Genomic DNA, 20,722 nt, shown 5'->3' with positions numbered 1-20,722 from the left:
TTTGAAGGAGAGAGGCTGTGAGCAGGAAAACAAATGACAGAGACAAGGAAAAATTAGTTGGGACCCTTAAGTCAGGCAGAAAGGTTAGAAATTCTGCCTTTGTGGAAAGCATGGAGAAGGAAAGCAGGACAGAGAAAACCAACAGGTGAAGACAGGCCATCATTTGAATGCCAGATCTCTTCATAAAGTTGCTACAGTTTGAGAAGCAAATCTGAAGGTGGAAAAGGGCCTATCCAAGCTTGGGGGGCAATACCACCATCAGCATTCAGTAAAGCAAAAATTAAAAGGGTTTATGAGAGACAAGGCAGAAAGGGAAGAGAGCAAGCTCTGAGATGGGGAGGTCAGCATGGTCAGAGGACTCATGCATGACCAGCAGGAGCAGAAGCAGCCCATGGTGGGGCTGGAGATGGGAGAGAGGGCAGAAAAATTGTCCTGGCAATCCTGGGGATGAGGGGAGATGCCACTACATTGTGGTATAAACAGCTTTGGGGCAGAAATACTGATAAAATAGAATGGGAGAAATCCAAATCCAGGGTGCACAAAAAAGCAGCCGCAGGAGTGGAAGAGGAGGAGAAAAACAGAAAGACCCTGAAGGGGAGGAACAGTGCTGACAGAAAATCAAATGCAACATGCTGGCTGGCAAGGCAGGTACCTCCCTATGGCATGGGAGACCCAGGCACAGGGAGGAATGCCTCTGGACTAAGCAACAGCATCTGCTGAACAGGAGGGGCCCCGCCTCCAGCACCGAGACAAGAACTACACACGAGAGATGCAACACAGAAAGGGACACGACCTTAACTTAATGCAAGTCTCATTTGATGTATGGAGTCTGGGAAAAGCTGCAAGTTGGATTTTTTCAGGATTACAGAATCAACTCAGCCACACCACACCTCGGGCACCGGTCCAAACGCCCTTCTGCCCCCCAGAGCAACTCATCTCAGCATCCATGAGATGGATGGGGCAGCACAGCCCCAGAGATGCTCCAAAGGCCATACACCCTGACTGCAGCAAGAGCAGACTTGCCTCTTAGTAGGGCTGCAGGTTTATCTGAAGGCCTGAAAGAATGAGCAGAGTTCCAGCTTCTAGACACAGACAGTGTGTTTGAGGGTGACTAACTAAACAGCATCTGTCACTAAACAAAAAAACCTTTCCCAATGAACTGAGAAAAGGAAGAGTGGGGGATGAGGTAGACCTTTCCTAAATACACCACTCTGAGCATCCTCCTGCCTGCACTCCCCAATGAGCAGACGTATGCAGAAGTTTTCATCTTCAGCTACTTACTTAGCAAAGCCTAGTCCCCTCTGATCAGGGAGTTAAGGAAAGGCTTACACAGCTACCAGGGAGGGAGGGTTTTATTTATCTGATTCCAACATGCCCAAGTTATCAGACTCTAGAGGAATTCAATTAATGAGAATAAAACTCTTGTTTGATGCAAGTCTGGAAGGGTGCAGTGGGTTGTTTTTTTCCTGCAAATAGCTGCACCCCAGAGATTTTTACTCTGATTATAAGCCTTAACAGGGACCGATTGATGCAAGCTGAACAGATCCAGCAGCTGCACCGAAACACCACACACACTTCTGATCTGTCAGGGACTGACACAGCTGGAGGAGACCACAAAAAAGACAGGGAGAAGGGAGGGAAGCTGGGCCTGCAATCCCAAAGGAGCTGCTGAGGCCATCCCCCTCCTCCCCTCACAGCACAGCGGACTGGTGGTGAGGTTGGCATGGCTTGCACCCACTAGCACAGCTGTGAAATGTCACCAGTGCAGGCAAAATTAAATGTCCTGCACCAGCTCCTGAGGCAAGGCTTGGGCACCAAACTTCACCACTTGGGACAGAGCTCCCACCCATCCTGGCAGTGTCCATCCCCACTGGTTCCCTCTCACCCACAGCCACCCAGGGAAGGGGCACAGCCTGTCTCCCAAGGGGCTCCAGCAATCCCAAGGGTTGGCCCCGAGGTTTTAAACGTGGCAGTGGTCACACTTGAGCTGGGCTTGGCCTCTGGCACTGTGAAAGAGGGGGAAAGAAAGAATTCTGACAGCAATATAGGCTTTGGAGAATTTTACTCAGCTAATCCTCTCCTAAGGTTGGCCAGCTGGCTTTAAAGGGAACAGACGGAGCAACATCACAAATCACTGAAGCGATGGGAACCAAACACAGGGTGCAAAACCCTCCTCACACAAACGTTTCTTTTTAAATGCTGCCACGAAGATAAGCACAGCTCCCAACACCACTCCCAGGCTGTGCTAGTCCTAGGAGATTTACCCAATGTTTATTCAATGCACATTTCTCCAAAACCCACATGGTACATCCAGCCAGGAAACCGAACAAACATCCATAATTTCCTTTGACACCTCCTAGCTGCACTGCTCTGACAAAAGCAACCAGAGCCATCCAGTACCACTGCATGCCAAAAAAAACAAAAACAAAAAAAAAAAAAACAAAAAAAAAAACAAAAAAAAAAACAAAAAAAAAACAAAAACCCAAAGAATCCCTGTTGTCCCTGTCTCCTTACTAAACCCCTTCAACACAGCAAGCCAGCAAGAGGGAGGAATCACAAGCCAAAGCAGCCAGATTCCATCAGCTGGGTAGGACAGCACCAATAATACCTCCTGGCTGTATATTTGGGAAAGACATGTAGGTGTTTCTACAGTCTGCTTACACAGAAACCTCAGGAACTCTGCCCTCTCTTCCCTAAGGGAGATTCAAGACATTTGAGGTTTAACAGCTGCAACAAACAGCATCCTCTTACTAGAGAAAATATTCAGGAACAAGATAACAAGAGACACAGTTACTGAAACAGGATGAAAACATGGAAAAAGCCTCTGGGGTGTAAGTGCTGCCCTAGTGACTGCAGACTGCTACTCAGAAAAATCTGAATTCAAGTATACAGCTCTCATCACCACTTGCAGATCAAACAGGAATGGCAACATGCAAATCCTGCTGCCTGCAGAAGAGGTAATCTAACACACCATTTGTGAGCAGCCCACTAGCAGTGCCACAGCCCCTGCACACACAAAGAAATAAAAACCTGCAAATGCCCTTGATCTTGCATTCATTCCCCAGTAGATTACTGTGCTGAACCCAAACATCATCACTTTAATGTCTGGAGCAGTTGAGGGCACAGTTATTATTACACATGAAATAGCAAGGGTACATATTCTCTATTCAAATTCGATTGCAGACATGGCAGATGGGTTAAAAAGATGAGTTTGAAGGAAAATAATGCCAACTATTCTCTTCAAAATAGTTTTAGGACCAGTACCTTATTTATTTCACAGTCAAGAGGTAAAGCAATTCTATAAAGCCAACTCAAAATTAGCAGATATATTTTCCCCTTACACTAGAAAAGAATGCAGATGCTAAACCTATTATATAGACAGTGAAGTGTCATCAGAGCAAAGAAGGCAAAAATAGCTAAGTTATCTGTAAGATGACTAAGCAAATGGATTTTCAAAAATATGCTTTCAAATATGACACCCTTTTCTTAGAGCTGCATACATCCGTTTAGTTTGGTTAATTTCTCAATTCTTTCTTTTGATAATTTATTTTTAGCCTCCCACTAGCACACTTCCCCAGAAGCCTCACTTCACCCTACCCACACTCAAGATTCGCATCCACATACGGAGGATGATTTAGAAAATGATGCTGATCACCCCAGTAACTATGGAGAATCTCTACTGCAGCATTTTTAAGATCACGTACATGCATTTCTTTTACATCTGTCCATCCACTGGAAAACTCTATTCCTGCTGTCTCCCACCCTCCTTTCTACCCCTTCTTCATCATCCCCACCTATACTGCAGGGGTCTTCTTGGCTCCACTGGTACCTTCCAGGACTGATCAACCTCCCTTTCTCATGTCACCCTTGATCCTGTAATTTTTGCAGGAAAGAAACAGCCCCCCTCTTTCCCAGGCCAGTACCAGGAGGAGAAGGCTGCTCGATGCCACCTCAGGACCAGCAGTGGTTGGAGGAATGGGGGCAGCAGAATCTGAGTGCTGCTCCTGCAGCTGGGGTGGGAGCCACATTCCCCAGCACATCTCTCCAAAATGTGCTGCCAGCAGCCAGGTTTAGAGGCTGCTGGTGTCAGCTATGGTCATGCTCCTCTGCACACCTGCCGCTTCCACCAACACCCAGATATCTCTGTAAGGAAAATTACCCTTTCCTCAGATTACATCTCTTCAGGGACTTAGTTGGCACCCACACAACTGCAGCCTCTGGTAATCTGCATTTCTGAGGTAACAGCAGGAGTTGGTGCTTGGCCAAGCCTCCCACTGAGTCATTTTTGTGCCACACCAAAGCCCTGCATATGACTCCTCTCTGACACTTGCTCAGGGAGGGATGGGTACCCTGAAGAGGGTGATGAAACACTGGAATGGGCTGCCCAGGGAGCTGATGCAGTCACCAGCCCTGAAGGTGTCCAGGTGCCACTGGACACAGCACTCAGTGCCATGGTGGTGTTCAGTCACAGGCTGGGCCCCAGGACCTCAGAGGGCTTTTCCAGCCTAATTGATTCTGTGATTCTGAGGCAGCTCCTGCTGCCAGGAGCCCAGCCCTCAACCTCCAGGAGCCAAGCACAAAGCTCTGGGATCCCCTTCCCAGCAAGCGGCCTTCCAAGGCTCAAATCCATTACACTGAGATCATTAGGATGCTTTCAGTAATGCATCCCAGTGGATCTGCTAGAGCAGCTATTAGGCATTTGACACACAGCAAAATCCTTCCTCACATTCACCTCCCTACACCCTCCCCCAAAACAAGGCAGCCTCAAAAAACAAGGGGATGCAGATGAGAAGGGTGACAATAGCTTAACAGAGGCAGGCTGGTGAGAAGAGGTGACACACCTCTTAGAGATCAGCCCCTTGCCTCCCCTACACTACCCCATGCTGCTCAGGGCAGTCTCAGACAGCTCTCCCCACTGCTCCAGGAGGAAACAAACCTCCTTCCCACCACACATTTGCAGCCACGTTCTTCCCTGCAAAGACTGACAGACAAAAAATTATCCCAAACACCAGAGCCAGGCACAAATCAGAATAACCACTGAGTAAGAGCTGTCCTTCCTTTCATTTGGCAGCCACAGGGTAGCATCTGCAGAGAGACCCTGCAGGCACAACTGGACTATTCTAGAGGAGTGGATGAGGTGTAAGAGCAGCAGAAAATATGAAAACAAAAACTAGACTTCTCAGGCAAGGCTTATACATATAAAAGATCCAAGATGAGGTCCCCCTATGCTCTAATGATGATGGTATTATCTGAAAGATCACATGTAATCACAGGGAAGAGGTGGGATAAAAAGCAATGTGAGATGAGAAAAGCTTGTTTTGATACACAAACAGGAAGATGAGCAGGTAGATTTACACGCTCCTTGTAGCCCTTTGGACTCTGCACAACTTTTGCCCCTCTGCAGCACAGGTATCTGGGGCTGGACTCTGAGTCCCAGTCACAGGAAAGGCACCTGAAGCTGATCCTGCCCAAGTCCAACTCATTCACAGCAGACAGGAGTAAGTGCTTGGCCAACTTCAAGCATTTGGCAGCTCCACACTCTAGATTAGATGTAACTGCCAGCCAGCTCACGGCATGGGACTGATTAGATGTAAGAGCTCCTGAGGTGCCAGTGACCCCGAGATTAACTGTGCTGCTGTAACACGGATGGCTGGGATGAATCACAGCACAGTCACATGGGCTGTGCCCCACCAGCCCAATGGGGCTGCAAGGAGAGCTCTCCTTCTCCCAGGATAAGCAAGAGAGCTTGTGCAGGTAAGTAACACCACAGAGCTCAAAGTAAAAATCAATTTTCTTCTTTTTCTAACACCAAGAGTGAAATCAATCAGGCCGTAACAATCTCTTCCATGCCACGTTTTCTTCTGCATAAGAAAAAAAGCAGCAAACAAGACCTCAGCCCTAACACTGCCTATCTCCTCCCCAAAAAACATCCCATGACACCTTTTAAGCCATTCTTTCTACTTCAAGCAGCCAAGAACAGAGACAGAGTGACTTGCCTACCATTATATCACAAGCCAGAAGAAAGCACTGGAATTTGCACGCTGTGCCTCCTGCTGTAGGCGCCGGGCAACGCTGCAGGCATAAAGGTCAAACCCTTCAGCAGGGGCTCTCAAGATATTGTCTGCAGGCCACAAGCAGCCAGCAGAAAGCTGGGAGATGGCACAATGCCAGCCCAGCTTCCCTTGGTATCCATGTCCTTCCCTGGAAAGCGCCTTAGCACCTGGCAGGGTGGTTAAGGACTCATCCCCCACAAGACGGAGCAAACATCCCTCCTCTGTAATGGGATTAGGCAGCAGAGCAGGAAAACAGGACCCAGAATCTCCAGGAGAGGAAAGCCAAGCTTGACAGCACATTCAGGAGGGTGGAAGGAGCTGAGGGGCCAGGAGTGAACGAGAGGGGAAGGAGCAGAAAGCACTGAGTCAGGAGATGAGATGATATGGGGAGAGGGGCAGAGCACTCTGAAAGCACACCGGAGATAAACGCATTCAGATAATTGCTCAGAACTGAATAAATATTAGTAAGTACTATAATTACCTCGAACACTTTACAAAGCTGTAAGGAGAAATATGACTAGAAGAGAGGCTGGCACACAAATGCTGGTTGGGAAGCTCTTATTTCAAGCAATCAAGAAGGAACCAACAAGGCCTGACACCCAGGTTGGTAATTTCAGCTTGGCAGCCAGCCAGAGCCCTTTGGCTGGATCCTAGGTACTGGGTAACTTGAGTTAATAAGTGCCAGATTCCAGCAGTATGATTTTCCAGAGTATTGAGCTTCTGGATGACTTCTGGCAACAAACAACTGCCTTCTCATACTCATGGTCCAGCTTCCCTTTGAGGGAGATTTGGAGGAACCTAGGCAGATTCCTACATCCATGGTGCTGAATGGAGACAAAATGATTAATCCAAGATGAAAAAAGCCCAATTTATCTAGCAGTCAAATCTTAATAACCTTGCTGTCATGAGAGATCAGAGCCCTTCCTTCCCAAAGAAACAGCCAAAAGTTCTATTTTGGGGCTCAGTATCTCATCTTCAAGCCTCCATTTCTCTAAAAGCTTCAGTAACCATCCATTTCACAGCAGCCTAGGTCAGTGCTGAGCTTCTCTCAAAGCACTAGAGTCTGCTGAAAAACAGATTTACCTCACCCCCTGCTCCCATCTCCCTTTGACAAGCTTATCAACTTCCCCACAAAGCCCAAAAGCCATAACAGTGACAGCAGGCCTCAGGCAGACACATCAGGAATGCAATGTGGGAGGAACAACCAGAAAAAACACCCCAAAAATCCCCCAGATGCACCATCATTCCCTGTTATTCCCCCTGCAATCACAATGACTCTAAAAGGGAACACATTTGCTGGGAAGCAAAACTATCAGCTTCTGTGAGCAGAGTAGGGAAAACCAGGTAAATTACAGCAATTGCAGACTCATGCCAGTAGCTAAAACCCCCCCAAACTTAGCAGTGCCACAACAGCTATCAAAAATCACCTCCAAAAACATCAGAGCTGTTTTGCAAGGGGCAGAAAAACAACATCCAGAAGAGCAAAGCAAACAAGTGGCATTAGTGAAATGCCTGACAGTGCTAATGGCTGTGCAGCTGCCCCTGATGCTGCTCTGGATCCCAACTGGGACAATTCTGTCAGCAGAAACTGCACGGGAATCTCCTCATTCCTGCACTTCAGCAGCAACCTCATCCCCTCCTGACCAGCAAAGTCTTAAGTCTGCCAAAATCAGAAGAGACAGGAGAAGTGCTAGATGATTTTTCATGTCCCAGATGCAATCGATATCTTGTTTGGAAAGAAGTCAACTAAGAGGAGTGGTAGGCACACTGCTCAGGAACTGGACAAATACAGATAGATCCTCACTGCCTGAGTTTCTTTTGTTCTCAGGAGTCTTTGACACTTGAAATGCTATGGGCATGCTCTAAGGCCTGGCATTTGGCAAAATCAATCCTTCAGAGCCTGCTCTCCTCTATCTTTCTTACCAGCTGCATTCTTCACCTTCCTTCTCCCCCTAATGCTTTCCCTTGGTTCATCTTTTTTTTTTTTTAACACAGCCTGGAGAAGAGAAGGCTCCAGGGAAACATCACTGCAGCCCTTCAAGCACTCAAAGGGGACTTATAAAAAAGATGGAGAACAACTTTATAGACGGCCAGATAGCAATAGGACAAGGGGGAACAGTTTTAAATGAAAAAAAAGGAGATGTTTAGATTAGATGTTAGGAGCAAATTCTCTACTCAGAGGGTGCCGAGGCACTGGAACAGGCTGCCTAGAGAAGCTGTGGATGCTCCAACCCTGCAAGTGCTCAAGACCAGGCTGGATGGGCCCCAAGCACCCTGGTGCACTGGGTGGCATCCCCATCCATGGCAGGGAGGGGGTGTGGAACTAGATGATCTTTAAGGTCCCTTCCAATCCAATAATTCCATCAGTCTGTGACCCTTTTCCCACTCTTCCACTTTGCAGTGCAGCACCTTTTCCCTCTCTGTGGATCATTGCCCAGTAAGAGCTGGAAATGGACCCAGAAACAGCCCCTCTATGTATTTACTGGGTTTGTCAAGTTACCTTTGGGATCAATCAAGTCTCTCCTCATGTCAGCACCCTGACCTGCTCCCTCTCCTGCCTGCCACACTGGGCAGGAACCAGGCTGGAGCATCTCCTTTCAGGAGTATCCCTGCTTTTTGGCACTTGTTTAAGCACTGTGCAGCAATGGGATGTACGAGTCCTTTTCCCGTCACTTAGCTGAGATGGTCTGGTTTTGTGCTCATGTCCAATTACTTACTGAAATGTGACTTTAGCAACAGTCAGAAAGGCAAGGCTTCCTCTTGTCTCACTGCCACTTGCTAATTAAACCTAACAAGAAAAAGCTTACTGACTTACATCATTTGAAACACGTTCCTCCTGATGGAGACAGGGTGAGCAACAAGTTGGAGCTGGACACGACACAAATGCACAGAGACACCCCAGACCCACCAAAGGCAGCTGCAGACTCCATTTCTTTGCCTTGCAAGGTGATCAAAACCCAGCTTTGGCAGGAAAGGCTCCATTTTAGCCTCTCCACGGCTGATAAGAAACAGATGCTGAACGTCTCCTAAAATTCTAACACAGAGAATTATTCCTTAAGAAGATTTTATACAACTAGGAAAGAAATACCAATACAAAAATGGAGTCAAAACCCATTCAGCAGGTTATCATAATGAAGTATTTAGGAACTTCAAAGCCAGAGGCAAATCACAATACAGCAGTTTTCCAGACACTGGCTGGAGGGCCTAAACGCCCTTGATACCAATAACAAGTCAAATCACGAGCTGAGGAACCCTGGCAGCAATAAGAAAACTCTACTGTATTAGAAAATCTTCCCCTGCCTTTCAGGTGATGTTCTGACTCCTTTAAGTTCCTGGGCAGATTGCTAACTATCAGCAAAGAACACTCCTTCAGGTTACAGCACTCTGATTCACACCCAAGGAAAACCAATGAAAACACCTCTGCCTTCAAATGAGACTGTATAACCTTTAAATCAATGACAGAACGCATGACCAGTTTTGTACGGATAAGAAAGAAAACAAGAAAGACCAAAAGAAAAAACTTTAAAAGATTGTTTTTCAAGAAAGGCAATTTCCTGGTTAAAAAAAAACATCAACAAGCCTCCCAACACTGAAGTGATGCTCTCTCTATGACCCTCTCTCTCCCACCCCCTTCCCTGTGGTCTGCAGCACTGTTTATTTTCCCTTTCACTTTATATAATGGGTCTGGTAGAAGCGTTCTAAGTACACATTCGATTTGCAATAAAAACTGCTTTAATAAAGACATCTAACTTGACGGAAGGTCAACTAGGAGACAACAATTCGCATAAACCAAAACCTCCTGTGTAAATAAACAGGATCTGCAGGAGCCTCAGGATGTCAGACAGTCTGGCCAAGACTGCAGGGAGGGAGCCTGCCCATGAAGAATTGCACTTGGGGACGGGCAGGAGCCCGGATGGCTGCAGCAGTGTCCCACCTTGGGGACACCCAGAGAGCAACCTCATGAATGAGGCAATGGCCAGAGCCATCTGCAGAGCGTGTCCCCCAAATGAAGCAGAGTCCCAGCCCAGCCCAGCACGCTCAGGATGAGTCCAGCTCTGTCACTGCACAGCACAGCGATGCCCAGGCAGCGGGCACAGGCACGAGGGCAGCAGAACTGGCTCAGGACTCGGGGCAGACGCAGATGGAGGAAGCACAATCTTGGCCACTGCTGCTGACAACGCAGCGAGCAGCAGATGAGGCGCCAGCATCGCTCCTGGGCCGCCAGCTGTGGTACACAAAAACACCCCCAAAGCCCCTGTGTGCAAACACCCACTACACTGCTTTCTCCATATGCTCCCCTCCAGCCCAGCAGTCCCCAGGTTGATCACACCTAGACCTGTGTGCAGGGGCAGGCAGCAGGAGAGCAGGAGGGTGCAGGAGCAGAACTTCTGAGCAGCAGCCAAGTGCACACTGCTGCTTCCCAGCCAGCAGCTCTTCCCCTCCGGAGACAGGCCTGGAAAATCATCCCTCCACTCTCCAAGAGGTGGAGGATCATGTTGTAAGCATATTGTTGTATTTCATATTTCTCAAGTGCCATACTGTTGCAATTATATTCTTAAAGTTCATACCTCCTTGGCTGGTTTTCTACCAAGCAGTTCTTCTCTGCAGCACAGTTCTTCGTAGCTTCTCAGGGGCCCCTCCTGGGCTCTCGACCCACCCCTTTTTATTCCAGTTACCTTCACAAGCTACAGCTGCTGCCCAACTAAGGACTTCGCAGCTGTGGCTCGTTTGGAGTAACTAGGACCCACTTATCCAACACAGGAACACTTACAGGGACACTCTCCATAGGATCGCCCCTCCATTCTCCAAGAGTCACCTCTTGGTGTTGGCATGGGTATTTCACTCCCACATGCCACTGACAAGCGAGCTGCTGCTTCAGGACCTTACGCATGCTCCGCTCCCCTCCAGGAATCGCAAATAAATCACCAATTACTATGCATGAATAGAGAGAGGAAGAGGGTAATGAGTCTATGTACATATATACATATGCAATGTTTGAACACAAAGAGCCGTAAATTGCATTCACAGGTGGTATTCTGGAGACTGCAAGAGACTCAGAAGCAGAACTATTCATAAACCAGTCACTGACATGAATGAGTTCAGCGTTCCCCAGAAGCCTATTGTGTTTCCTATATATTACACTATAAATATGAGGAGTACCAGACTTTGCATCCCTCCCTGCAAAAAAAAAAGAAGGTAAATCTTGCAACTACACATAGGATTAGCACTGGCTGGCACAAGTATTAATGGTCTCATTGCTGCATGAGGATTATTTACAGCACTTGCTCTATTTTCCCATTTTGTACTTGTTGTGATGAAGTGCCACTTGTTTAAAGAACCCTGTAACAAACACTGCAGCAAGAGGGGGGAAAAAACAGCAGAGATCTACAAATGTTACACCCACATGCCAGATGTGGGTTTCCAGACTCCAGTTTCACAGCTACTTGGATTTTGGTACATAGTTAATGCTCGATATATAATATTAAATCACCCACCATTCCTCCTTCAGTGATTTTAATGAGTTTGCAGAAAGGGAAGGAAAGAATGAGCTGCATTTCTTTTTCTGCATATTTGACCCATAGTATTTTATCCCCACATTCTAGCATTAACATCACTTGTTTGGAAAGCAACAGTCCTTTTCTAGTCCCTTATATTTACGTTACAAAACATGCATTTTAACTCGACTAAGTCAAATGATGTTTCACTTTTACAAGGGGCAACCCAAAGCACTTCTGTGTGACTTGTGGCTTTGAGGCACTGTCACACATCCCCAGCTTTATTAAAACTGGCAGCTGGGCAAAAGGGGAACAACCAGCTGAAGAATTCCAGGTGAAAGGAACGAAAAGAAACTCCAGGCACACACGCGGTAAAACAGCCTCACATTCAGCACAGGGAGGCCAGCAGGATGTTTTTACGAACCAGATACGTCCATGGGATTTGGGGACCCCTGAAAAGCAACCTATCCTCCAAAGCGACAGATGACAGCACGCAGCTCGTCCCCCGGGGAGGACCAAGGCAGGTTAGAGCCGCTTTTAGGTCAAGGCAGAAAGGTAATTCCTGCAAGCAGGGGGTCGGGGCGGGCTCGGCAGCGGGCAGGGCTCCGGGGGAGCAGCAGCACGGGGTGTGGAGCGCAGGGCTGGCGGGTCCCGGCGGCCGGGAGCCCGGGGCAGGAGCAGGGATGCCCTGGGCAGGAGCAGGGGGATGCCATGGGCAGGAGCAGGGGGATGCCATGGGCAGGAGCAGGGGGATGCCCTGGGCAGGAGCAGGGGGATGCCCTGGGCAGGAGGAGAGGGATGCCCTGGGCAGGAGCAGGGGGATGCCCTGGGCAGGAGCAGGGGGATGCCCTCTGCCGCTCCTCCGCCGCAGCAGCTGGGCGTGCTCCGGAGGGAGCGCTCAGCGACCCACGGACCCGAGCGCTCCATATTAGGAATCCCTAATCCAGAATGGAGCTATTGTTCTTCCACCAGCAGAGAGGGAGCGTGCGAAGAGCCAAGGCAGCAAGCGCTGTGCCCTTCGCCTACACCCATCTTGCGGGCTACGACAGCCTCGCTGCACTCACGGAGCAAAGGCACCCTGCATAAACTTAGCTCCGAGATGGATTTTTTTCCAGGGAACCCATGGAAGCAAGCTGGTGGTTAGGGGAAGTTTGAACCGTCTCCAAAACCATTTCAAAGAGTTCGCTCTCTCTCTTTGCAGAGCACACCAAACCCCCCCTCCGCCCCAAATTACAGACACGAAGCATGACTGCAATTCTAGCAGAGATCGTGTTTCCAAATTGGCAGAGCAGGTATGTATGTGACAATTCTCAAGACAGTGAAATTGCCAGCCCTGCCGCTTCTTCCCTCAATAGCGTTAATGCCAGCAGAAAATCATACCCGTGAAAAGGAAAATCAAAACAGCTCCGAGGTTGCTCTGCACACACACAGGCAGAAAGCAGCGTGCGGGTGCCGTGCTGTGTTTTCCACAAACGCTCCTATCAACTCATCAGCACTTAAGCCTCGCACATCGGTCTGCAGCAAAAAGCGTAGAGGCGTTTTAACTGCCTTGTATTCTGCTTTCCCCGAATTTGTAGGAAGGAATCTCGCATCCCCACAGCATCTCTCAGCCAGCGCTGGGATCCCAGAGGACTTTGGCGAACTGCACACAGTCATCCCCGGGGCAGGCACTTGTGGGACGGGACAAACCACACGTTTAACGGTTCACAAAACGCCGGCCGAGAGAAGGGACCACGGCAGGACTCTGAGAGGCAGCACAAAGCAATCAAATTGCATTTCACGGCAGCAGCAGAGGGACTGCCTTCCCTCTACATTTCAACGCGCTCTTCCAGAGCCAAGCAGAGCACTTTGTTTCTGCAGCCTACCTTACCCCAGGCATTTTCGCCCCCAGGCTTTCATTGTGCAAGCTCAGCAGAGAGCCGTGTAACTCCCTACCCTCACGGTTCCCCTCCGAGACAGCCTCGAGCCCAGCAGCAGCCCCTGGACGGCCGCTCGCCTTCCCAAGTTGCAGCCGGAGCCCGCCCGGAGCCGGAGCCGCCGGTCCCCTGTGCTCCCGCCGCTCCCACGCCCCTGCCGGAGCCCGGGGCACGGCGAGGAGCGGCCACCGGGGTACTGCGGCCGGAGATGGAACCCTCATTTATTTAACACACACACATATATATATACCTACACACGTATTTACAGGGCTTTTTTCTTTTTCAGCCACTCCTCCCTCCGACCACAGGAGCAGCGCGGGCAGTGACAACTCCTGGGGACGGGCGCTTGGCACTGACAAGGGGCGATCCTCCCTCACGCCCTGCCCGGGACTGCGCCCACCGGGGGTCCCGTCCCGTCGGGCCCCACCGGGGCACCCCCGCGCTGTGCTGTCCCGTCCCGCCCCTCCCCACAGAGCACTTACCGAGGAGCAGCACGGAGGCGAGCAGCGGCCGCAGGGTCCGCATGGCTGCCGGGGCGCGGGGCGGCGGCCGCCCTTGCCGCCCTTACCTCCCGCCGCGGGGCGCCGCGGGGCGCCGGCTCCCGGGGCAGGCGTCGCGCCGGGCCCGGCGGCACAAAGGGAAGGCGGCGGGGCCGGCACGGGGAGGCGCCAAGGCAGGCGGGGGCATCGCCCCCGCAGCGGGGCGGCCGCCGCGCCTCCCCTCAGCGCCGACGGCTCCCGCGGGAGAGGCAGAGAAGAGCGAGAAAAAACCTCTCCTGCGAGGGGCGGAAAAATAAAAAGAGCGGGGAACGTGCGGGGGAGAGGAAGTGGGGGGAGGCACGAGCGACAACAAAAAGACCCCACCCCGGAAAGTTACACAAATAAGCGGGGAGCCGCAGCCGCCAGCCGGCCCCGGCCCGCCGCCCTCACCTGCCCGCCCACCCGCCCGTTGAGCGCTGCCGCCGCCGGTGCCCGGCGCTTCCTCCGCCCGCAGAGCCCGCCCCCGGCCCGCCCCGGCCCGCCCGCCCCTGCCCCGGCGAGCGGCGCTGCTGGGACGGCGCTGCCGAGCGCGGTGCCTGCAGGAATGTCGTGCCGTGGGGCAGGGGTCGTGAAGGAGCGCAGGGATAAAGCGGGCTCCTTTGTTTTAAGGGAAAAAAAATAAAAATAGTCCTCGGGCGCTCCTCGGAAAGCCGGCGTCTTGGGGCATGGTATAAATGCGCCCCTTTGTTTCCATGCAAACCAGGAATAACTGCCGGGCTTTGCAAGTTTCGATCAAGTGGTGCCCGTCCCGCCGCGATGCGCTGTTGCCGAGTCCCGATTCCAGGGCTGGCGTTAATGCCAGGTTGCCAGATGTGAGATCCTCCTTGGGATGCTGCTCAGTTAATCAGCACCACAGTGTGTCAATGGCAGAAGCGATTTGAAAGTAAACACTGAAATGCATAAATAAGGCAACACTAGGCGCTGGGGCTGAGGTTGTTTGTAAATAAAATGAGAATGAGAAAGCCTTTCTCAAGGGTGCAGACATTCAGATTTCCTTCCAAATGAAACTCCTAGCTGCTTGTTTGCTTACAAAAATGAGAAGCCAGAAGTGACAGGAATAGCAGAATGAAGTACCCTCCCAGTGCTCCCATCCTGCAAGGATCCTCTACAGGAGACCCTTCTTCCTACGTATGGAGTGTCCCCAGTGAAGTGTTGGTGATGCAAATGTAGGAGCCCAACCCTTTTATGCCACAGAAAGGCAGAAAGCAGCACAAACCCAAACTGTCTAATAAAAGATGCCAAGTCCTCAGAGGCTGTACCCAGCAGAAGTCAGAAGCTGTCTGGATTGCCATATGGACTTGCTTCCCAACGTGGCTGTCGTGGCAGATGCGTTGGTAGCCAGCTCCTAGTGACCCAGCAAATTCTATTTCTGCAGGCTAATAATGTTAAGCGTGCTGTTTTCAGAGTGGGAGGTTTAATTTGAAGCTTTGCCACGCTCTCTGAGCAGAGGAACCAAAGAACAGAATAATAACCAGAGATCTGAGAGAGAAAGGGTTAGTGCTGTACTTGCACTGAAAATGAAGCTCACGCTTTGGCCCTTAAGCTTTAATTGCATCCAGACTGCCTTCAAGTGAGACTTGGAAAAGGAACAGAGGTGTTGATAAGAGTTCATAGAAAATACCAGTCTATTTGGCTTTTCTCTTAGGTGATTTGAGGGCTGAAGTGTCATCCACTGTAATATTGCTCAGCTCACCCAATATTTGTCACATTTGTGCTATTATAAGCCCTCATGGACAAGTCCGTGAGTATTGGGAGCAAGAACTGTGGAGCTACTTTGAAGTAAATAAACATCCAACATCTTTAAATTGGTGCAGGATAAAGATCATTTACTCATGCAGGATAAAGATAATTTACTTTCTTGCTTCAAAAGATATGCAACTAGAGAAATAAATAAGCAAAAAAAAAAAAAAAGCAAATTAAGAAATGCAGGGCATGGTCAGGATAAAATCAATAAAAAGGAGGTATTCAAGCTTCATGATACACAAGATAGTTTTTCTAGATGGCAAGGGATATAGACTTCAGATTCATGACATTCCTATGTGGACACATTATTTCCATCTTCAGATGAAGAGACAGAGACGAAAACATTGACATGATTCAGGTGATTTCCAGGGACAGGTCAGGGACAAGCCTGGTGTCTTGGCTCTGAATACATTGCTTTTGCCAGTGGAGCCTGTTGGAAGATAATTCAAGATGATTTTATGTGAATTCTTGCTATTTTCCAGGCACTATGTGACTTTATAGCATACAAACCTAACAGGACCATAAAAATGCCCTGCAAAAATGTTATCAGAGATGCACTAAACTCACATCCTCTTCTCAGAGCTCTCGCAGAGTATTGCATTAATGCATAGTAACAATAAAAATATAAAAAGACCATGGAAATGACATTATAGCATTATAAGATTAATCCAATTCCAGTCAAATTAGATTATAATAAGAACTGTGTGTGCTGAAGACTATTAATGGGAACCTGTGTTTCAAGAGCTTCATCACCTTTGCGCGTGCTCTCCTCCCTGACCCCGATAACAAAAATAGCTTGGTGTTCACCAGAGAGCCCCTCTGCAGAGGAATTCACAAACACCTCCTGGTCTTTTGGGGAAAACACTGGCCTCACTTCTGCATCAGTGGAGAAACTGAGGCTCGGGCAGCACAGCTCTCTGTAGCCCAGGGAGGCAGGCAGGCGTTTCAGGCTCACATGGTGGAACTCTGTGGCCATCGGTCTGTCTGTGTGGGTTACTCACATGGCCAAATGGAAATGTCACCTCAAAGAGAGAACCCTTTCAAGCACAAGGGTACCGTGAAGCAGCTTTCCAGGAAGACAGATCTGGGCTGCCTTGTTCTCCCAGCACAAGTGAGTCATTCAGGAGCGCCGTGCTCAGCAGCAGCGGGAGCGTTTTGGTCGGGCCACGCGGTTGCTCTTTGGCAGCTGGAGGCAGACAGGCGTGACTCAAGCCGTGCTGATGATACACTCATTAGGTCACAACCCACTCCAGCTTCTTTCTCAGTGCTCCATCACTGCCAGCAGTGTGCTGGGACTTGCTTCCCCATGGCTTGCCTTGGCAGGCAGGGCTGGAGACTGGGCAGCGGGAAAATGGGGAGATGATCCTGCGCGGTGCCATTTGCTGGGCTGCTCAGTGCTCACACCGAGCCACAGGCACTTCCCATGTGTGAGAAATGGATTTATAAAGGATTCTCAAAACCTGGCTGAAAGCTCACACAGTCTTGTACATTTGTATACAAACATTGAGATAAGTTGTGCTGACTTAGGAAGGCCATGGAATAGAGATGACATTGTTGAGAGAGAGATTGAACTAGAAACAAGTTACAAATGATGGCCTTGCAAAAAGACCAGACATTTTAGGGAATTAGAACTGTGAAAGATGCATTGTAGCAAGACCACATGGGATAAAAATATAGGTGATTGGTGTTAGAAGTACTAACAGCATTGTGTGGCAAAAGCTAATAGGAATAAAAATATTTATAAGGTATCGTAACCAGGAAATAGGTTGGCTTCTGATAAAATGGCGTTGAGTTTTACACCTCTTATGTCTCACCCTTCAACAAGACTGATAATGGAATAAAATCTTTTAAAACCCCTCTCAGTTTCCCCATCTCTGTAAAGCTGGATTTTCCAGCACCCATGCTCCTGCCTTTTCCAGCAGAAGCACAACCAATGGTTCCTGAGTGGGAGTTGAGGCTGGGCAGCTGCTGTGTGGCCGAGGCCATCAGGGGAGATGCATCCCAAGCTCGGGATTGCCAGAGGCTGCTGTAGTACAGCAGCTGTGACAGGAGCTGCGTCCTTCGCCCCAGGGAAGCAGAGTGACATCGACATCCAGGCTCTGAGCATGCTGCTTGCCCGATGAGCACAGCCTGCCCCTGGCCCACACATGAGCAAAGTTAAACTCTTGTCTGGCCCTCAGAGAAAAGAGGTTTGTTTGGCAGAAATGCAATTTATGTACGTTGTGAAATAGGAATGCTTGTCCTTTTTCAGGACAAAACACTGCACACCCTCAAGTTGGGACCAAGTGAGGATTTACCCTGCTCTTGATTAGCAAGTGGGAGAGGGAAAAAGGCACAGAACAGATTTGCAATCCTTAGATTTTAGAGCAGGCAGTAACCTGGGTGCTAATGGTAACAAGCTGTAGCAAAAAGAGGGACTGGACTCAACAGAGCAAGGCAGGAGAGTCCCGACTCCTCTGTAAATCAGGAGAAATTATTTCCTTATGGCAGGGGAGGGAAAGAAATAGTGGGGGAGAAGAGGAGGGGGAGATTTAACCGCAGTTGCAGAGTGACTCTCTCCCTGAGGGCAGTGACTTGGGCCAGAGCTGGAGAGCAGAAATGACTGTGTGGCTCAGAGACTGGGGGCCGTATCCACATCCCCCTCCTCTCAGAGGCCACCTGAGCATTTCAGATTGAGCAGTCAAACCATCCAGAAACAGAAAGCACTTAAAAAAATCGTCCTGTGTGATTTGCCCAAGATCACAAAACACAATCCACAGAACTCAGGGTCTTAAGTCTGGAGATGTGCATGGGGGAGCATCACAACCAGGTCAAAGCTCCTCTGCCACACTGTGAAAGGGAGAGGAGCTACACCTAAAGTTCTGGTCTGAAATGGGGAGGAACAGCCAGAGCCATTAATTTTGACAGAATCATTGCCTAAAACATTTTCTCCAGACCTTATTTACACTGTGAAGTTTTGAACATCAGTTTCACCCAGAGGAAAAAGAAGATATTTATATTTAATGGCCAACATTTAAGCTCCTTTAAAATTAACTGAGAGGTTGCAGTTGGAACAGAAAGAAAACCCTAACTGCCCTGGCACAAAGCAGCTCTGCTGCCTTTGCAGGGAAGCTGCCATCTAATGAGACTGAGGTTTTGGGTTTAACTCAGCCCACATTGCACCCTAGGACCCATATGCCAATCCTTCCTGGCAGTTCCCAGGAAGCCCCATGGATTTGAAGGAATTCCCATTTGTGTGCCCTGGGAAGATGGATGAGGAAAGGGAGAAGGAGATAGAATGAGGAAAAAAAAATCCAAAAACCCTGTGTAAAGATAGATCGACACATTTCCAGATTTTCAGGACATCTGTCAGCAAGCCCCAGAGTGTATGGCAGCTAATCCCTTTGCAGATTTTCTTTTAACTGTTGCTTGACAGAAGAGTATGCCAATTTTTTTCATAAATGTACCCACGTCTGATGTTGCACTCAGCCTGAGGTTATGAACATTAAAAACATTATATTACCACCTTGGGAAATAACATCAGGGAAAGATCTCTCCCAGAAGCACACAGCAGCTTCAAGCTTTGGAGTGTGTGCAGAGTGAAGGATGTTTCCTGAAGCTGAAGAAGGCCAGAGGTGAGGTGGCTACCTGGCACATGCCTGCATTCTCCAGCACTCCTGCTGGCTGCTGCATCCCTGCCAGGCTGAGCCAGGGCAGGGCAGGGCAGAGGGCTGGTGCTGCCAGCTGGGCTGAGGGGCAGCTCTGGTCTCCAAGCCCTGCAGGAGTCCTCCCACGTGTCCCCTCCAGACACAGCTGGAGTGCTGGAATTCAGGACATCCCTCTGGCTGCCCTGGAGTGCCAGCACCCCTGCCAGGGGGCTCAGAGAGCCTGGCACGTAGCCCAAGACACCTGTGGGTTTGATTATGCCTCATGGAGCAAATTACCAACCTTATATGAGGATCTGCAAGCCATGAAAGTATAAGTAGAATAATGATTAGTCACAGGGTGAAAAAACAGATTTTTTTGGGTTTTTAGAATGGGGGTACAGGGGGCAAGATGGAGGAATCTGGGCATGTCCAGCCTTTCTCCTTCTTACTGGCCTCTGTGTTCTGCTGTGATGTTGGCACTTTTAGATTGGTTTAGAGCAGAAGTTCACTGTTTAACATAGGTGATAGGTATTGGAAAGTAATTGTAAATATTGTACACGTAGTTTTTAGTATAAAAAGATAACACCACCCAGGGGCAGCCAGAGTGCCTCAGTGTCCTGCTGAGCAGACCTTGGGAGGCCAGGAGAGAGAATTTCATAGATAAGAAACAATGAACAACCTTGAGACTGAGAACTGAAGGGTTCTGACTCCTTCTTCGAGCGCTGGGCTGGGAAAAGAGACTCTAACACATCTCAGGGTCACTCTGAGCAGCTAAAGCCCTGAGACTGGAGCATTAGTGCAGCTCGGTGAGCACTGTGCAAGAGCAAAAAGCTACAATGAGGCAAAGCTTTGCTTGCTCCTGATTTAACTCTCAGATGCTGTGTTCTGCAGCGTTCAGCTGTGGCATCCTTCATCTCTGAGGACAGGCAGAGAGCAGCCCATAAGGCTGTTCCTCTGTGCTGCGCTGCTAGAATGGCTTGGTCCTGACGTGGGCATGCACAAACTTCAGGGGCAGAGCCCTTCAGGGCCAGGAGGACTGGGCTCATTAGGCAGAGATGACAGAGGCAAGGCCCCAGGTACTGCTTGGCAAGCTGCTGCGAGCTCTGCTCCGTGGGCAGCCGGACCTGCAGCTGCTGCTGGGACCTTCCAAAGGCTCTGCCTGGAGCACACACAGGAATAACACACCGCTTTTCTAATGCTACCTACCAAAATCAAGGCCAGGTCCCAGTTTTGTGCTGTTTTGCCAGTTGATTCAGGCCTTCCCAGGCTTAGAGGGAGTGCCAGAATAAGGCATGTGAGTAAAAGGTTGACTCCAAACCATAAGGAGCAGGGGTTTATCTTTGATCACTG

General features: G+C 49.5%; 1 protein-coding gene across 1 annotated transcript in view; it reads right to left on the bottom strand.

Moving 5' to 3' along the window:
• Positions 1–14,292, bottom strand: part of IGSF3 (immunoglobulin superfamily member 3) — a 93,501-nt gene extending 79,209 nt beyond the window's left edge. The window contains exon 1 of the mRNA XM_059466219.1: positions 13,947–14,292. Coding sequence (XP_059322202.1) covers positions 13,947–13,989 — 43 coding nt within the window. The 5' untranslated portion in view covers positions 13,990–14,292. The remainder of the gene's footprint in view (positions 1–13,946) is intronic.
• Between the last annotated feature and the right edge of the window lie 6,430 nt (positions 14,293–20,722).

Source organism: Ammospiza nelsoni, chromosome 2, assembly GCF_027579445.1.
Source record: "Ammospiza nelsoni isolate bAmmNel1 chromosome 2, bAmmNel1.pri, whole genome shotgun sequence".
NCBI lineage: Eukaryota > Metazoa > Chordata > Aves > Passeriformes > Passerellidae > Ammospiza > Ammospiza nelsoni.
This window is presented reverse-complemented; position numbering and strand designations above follow the sequence as displayed.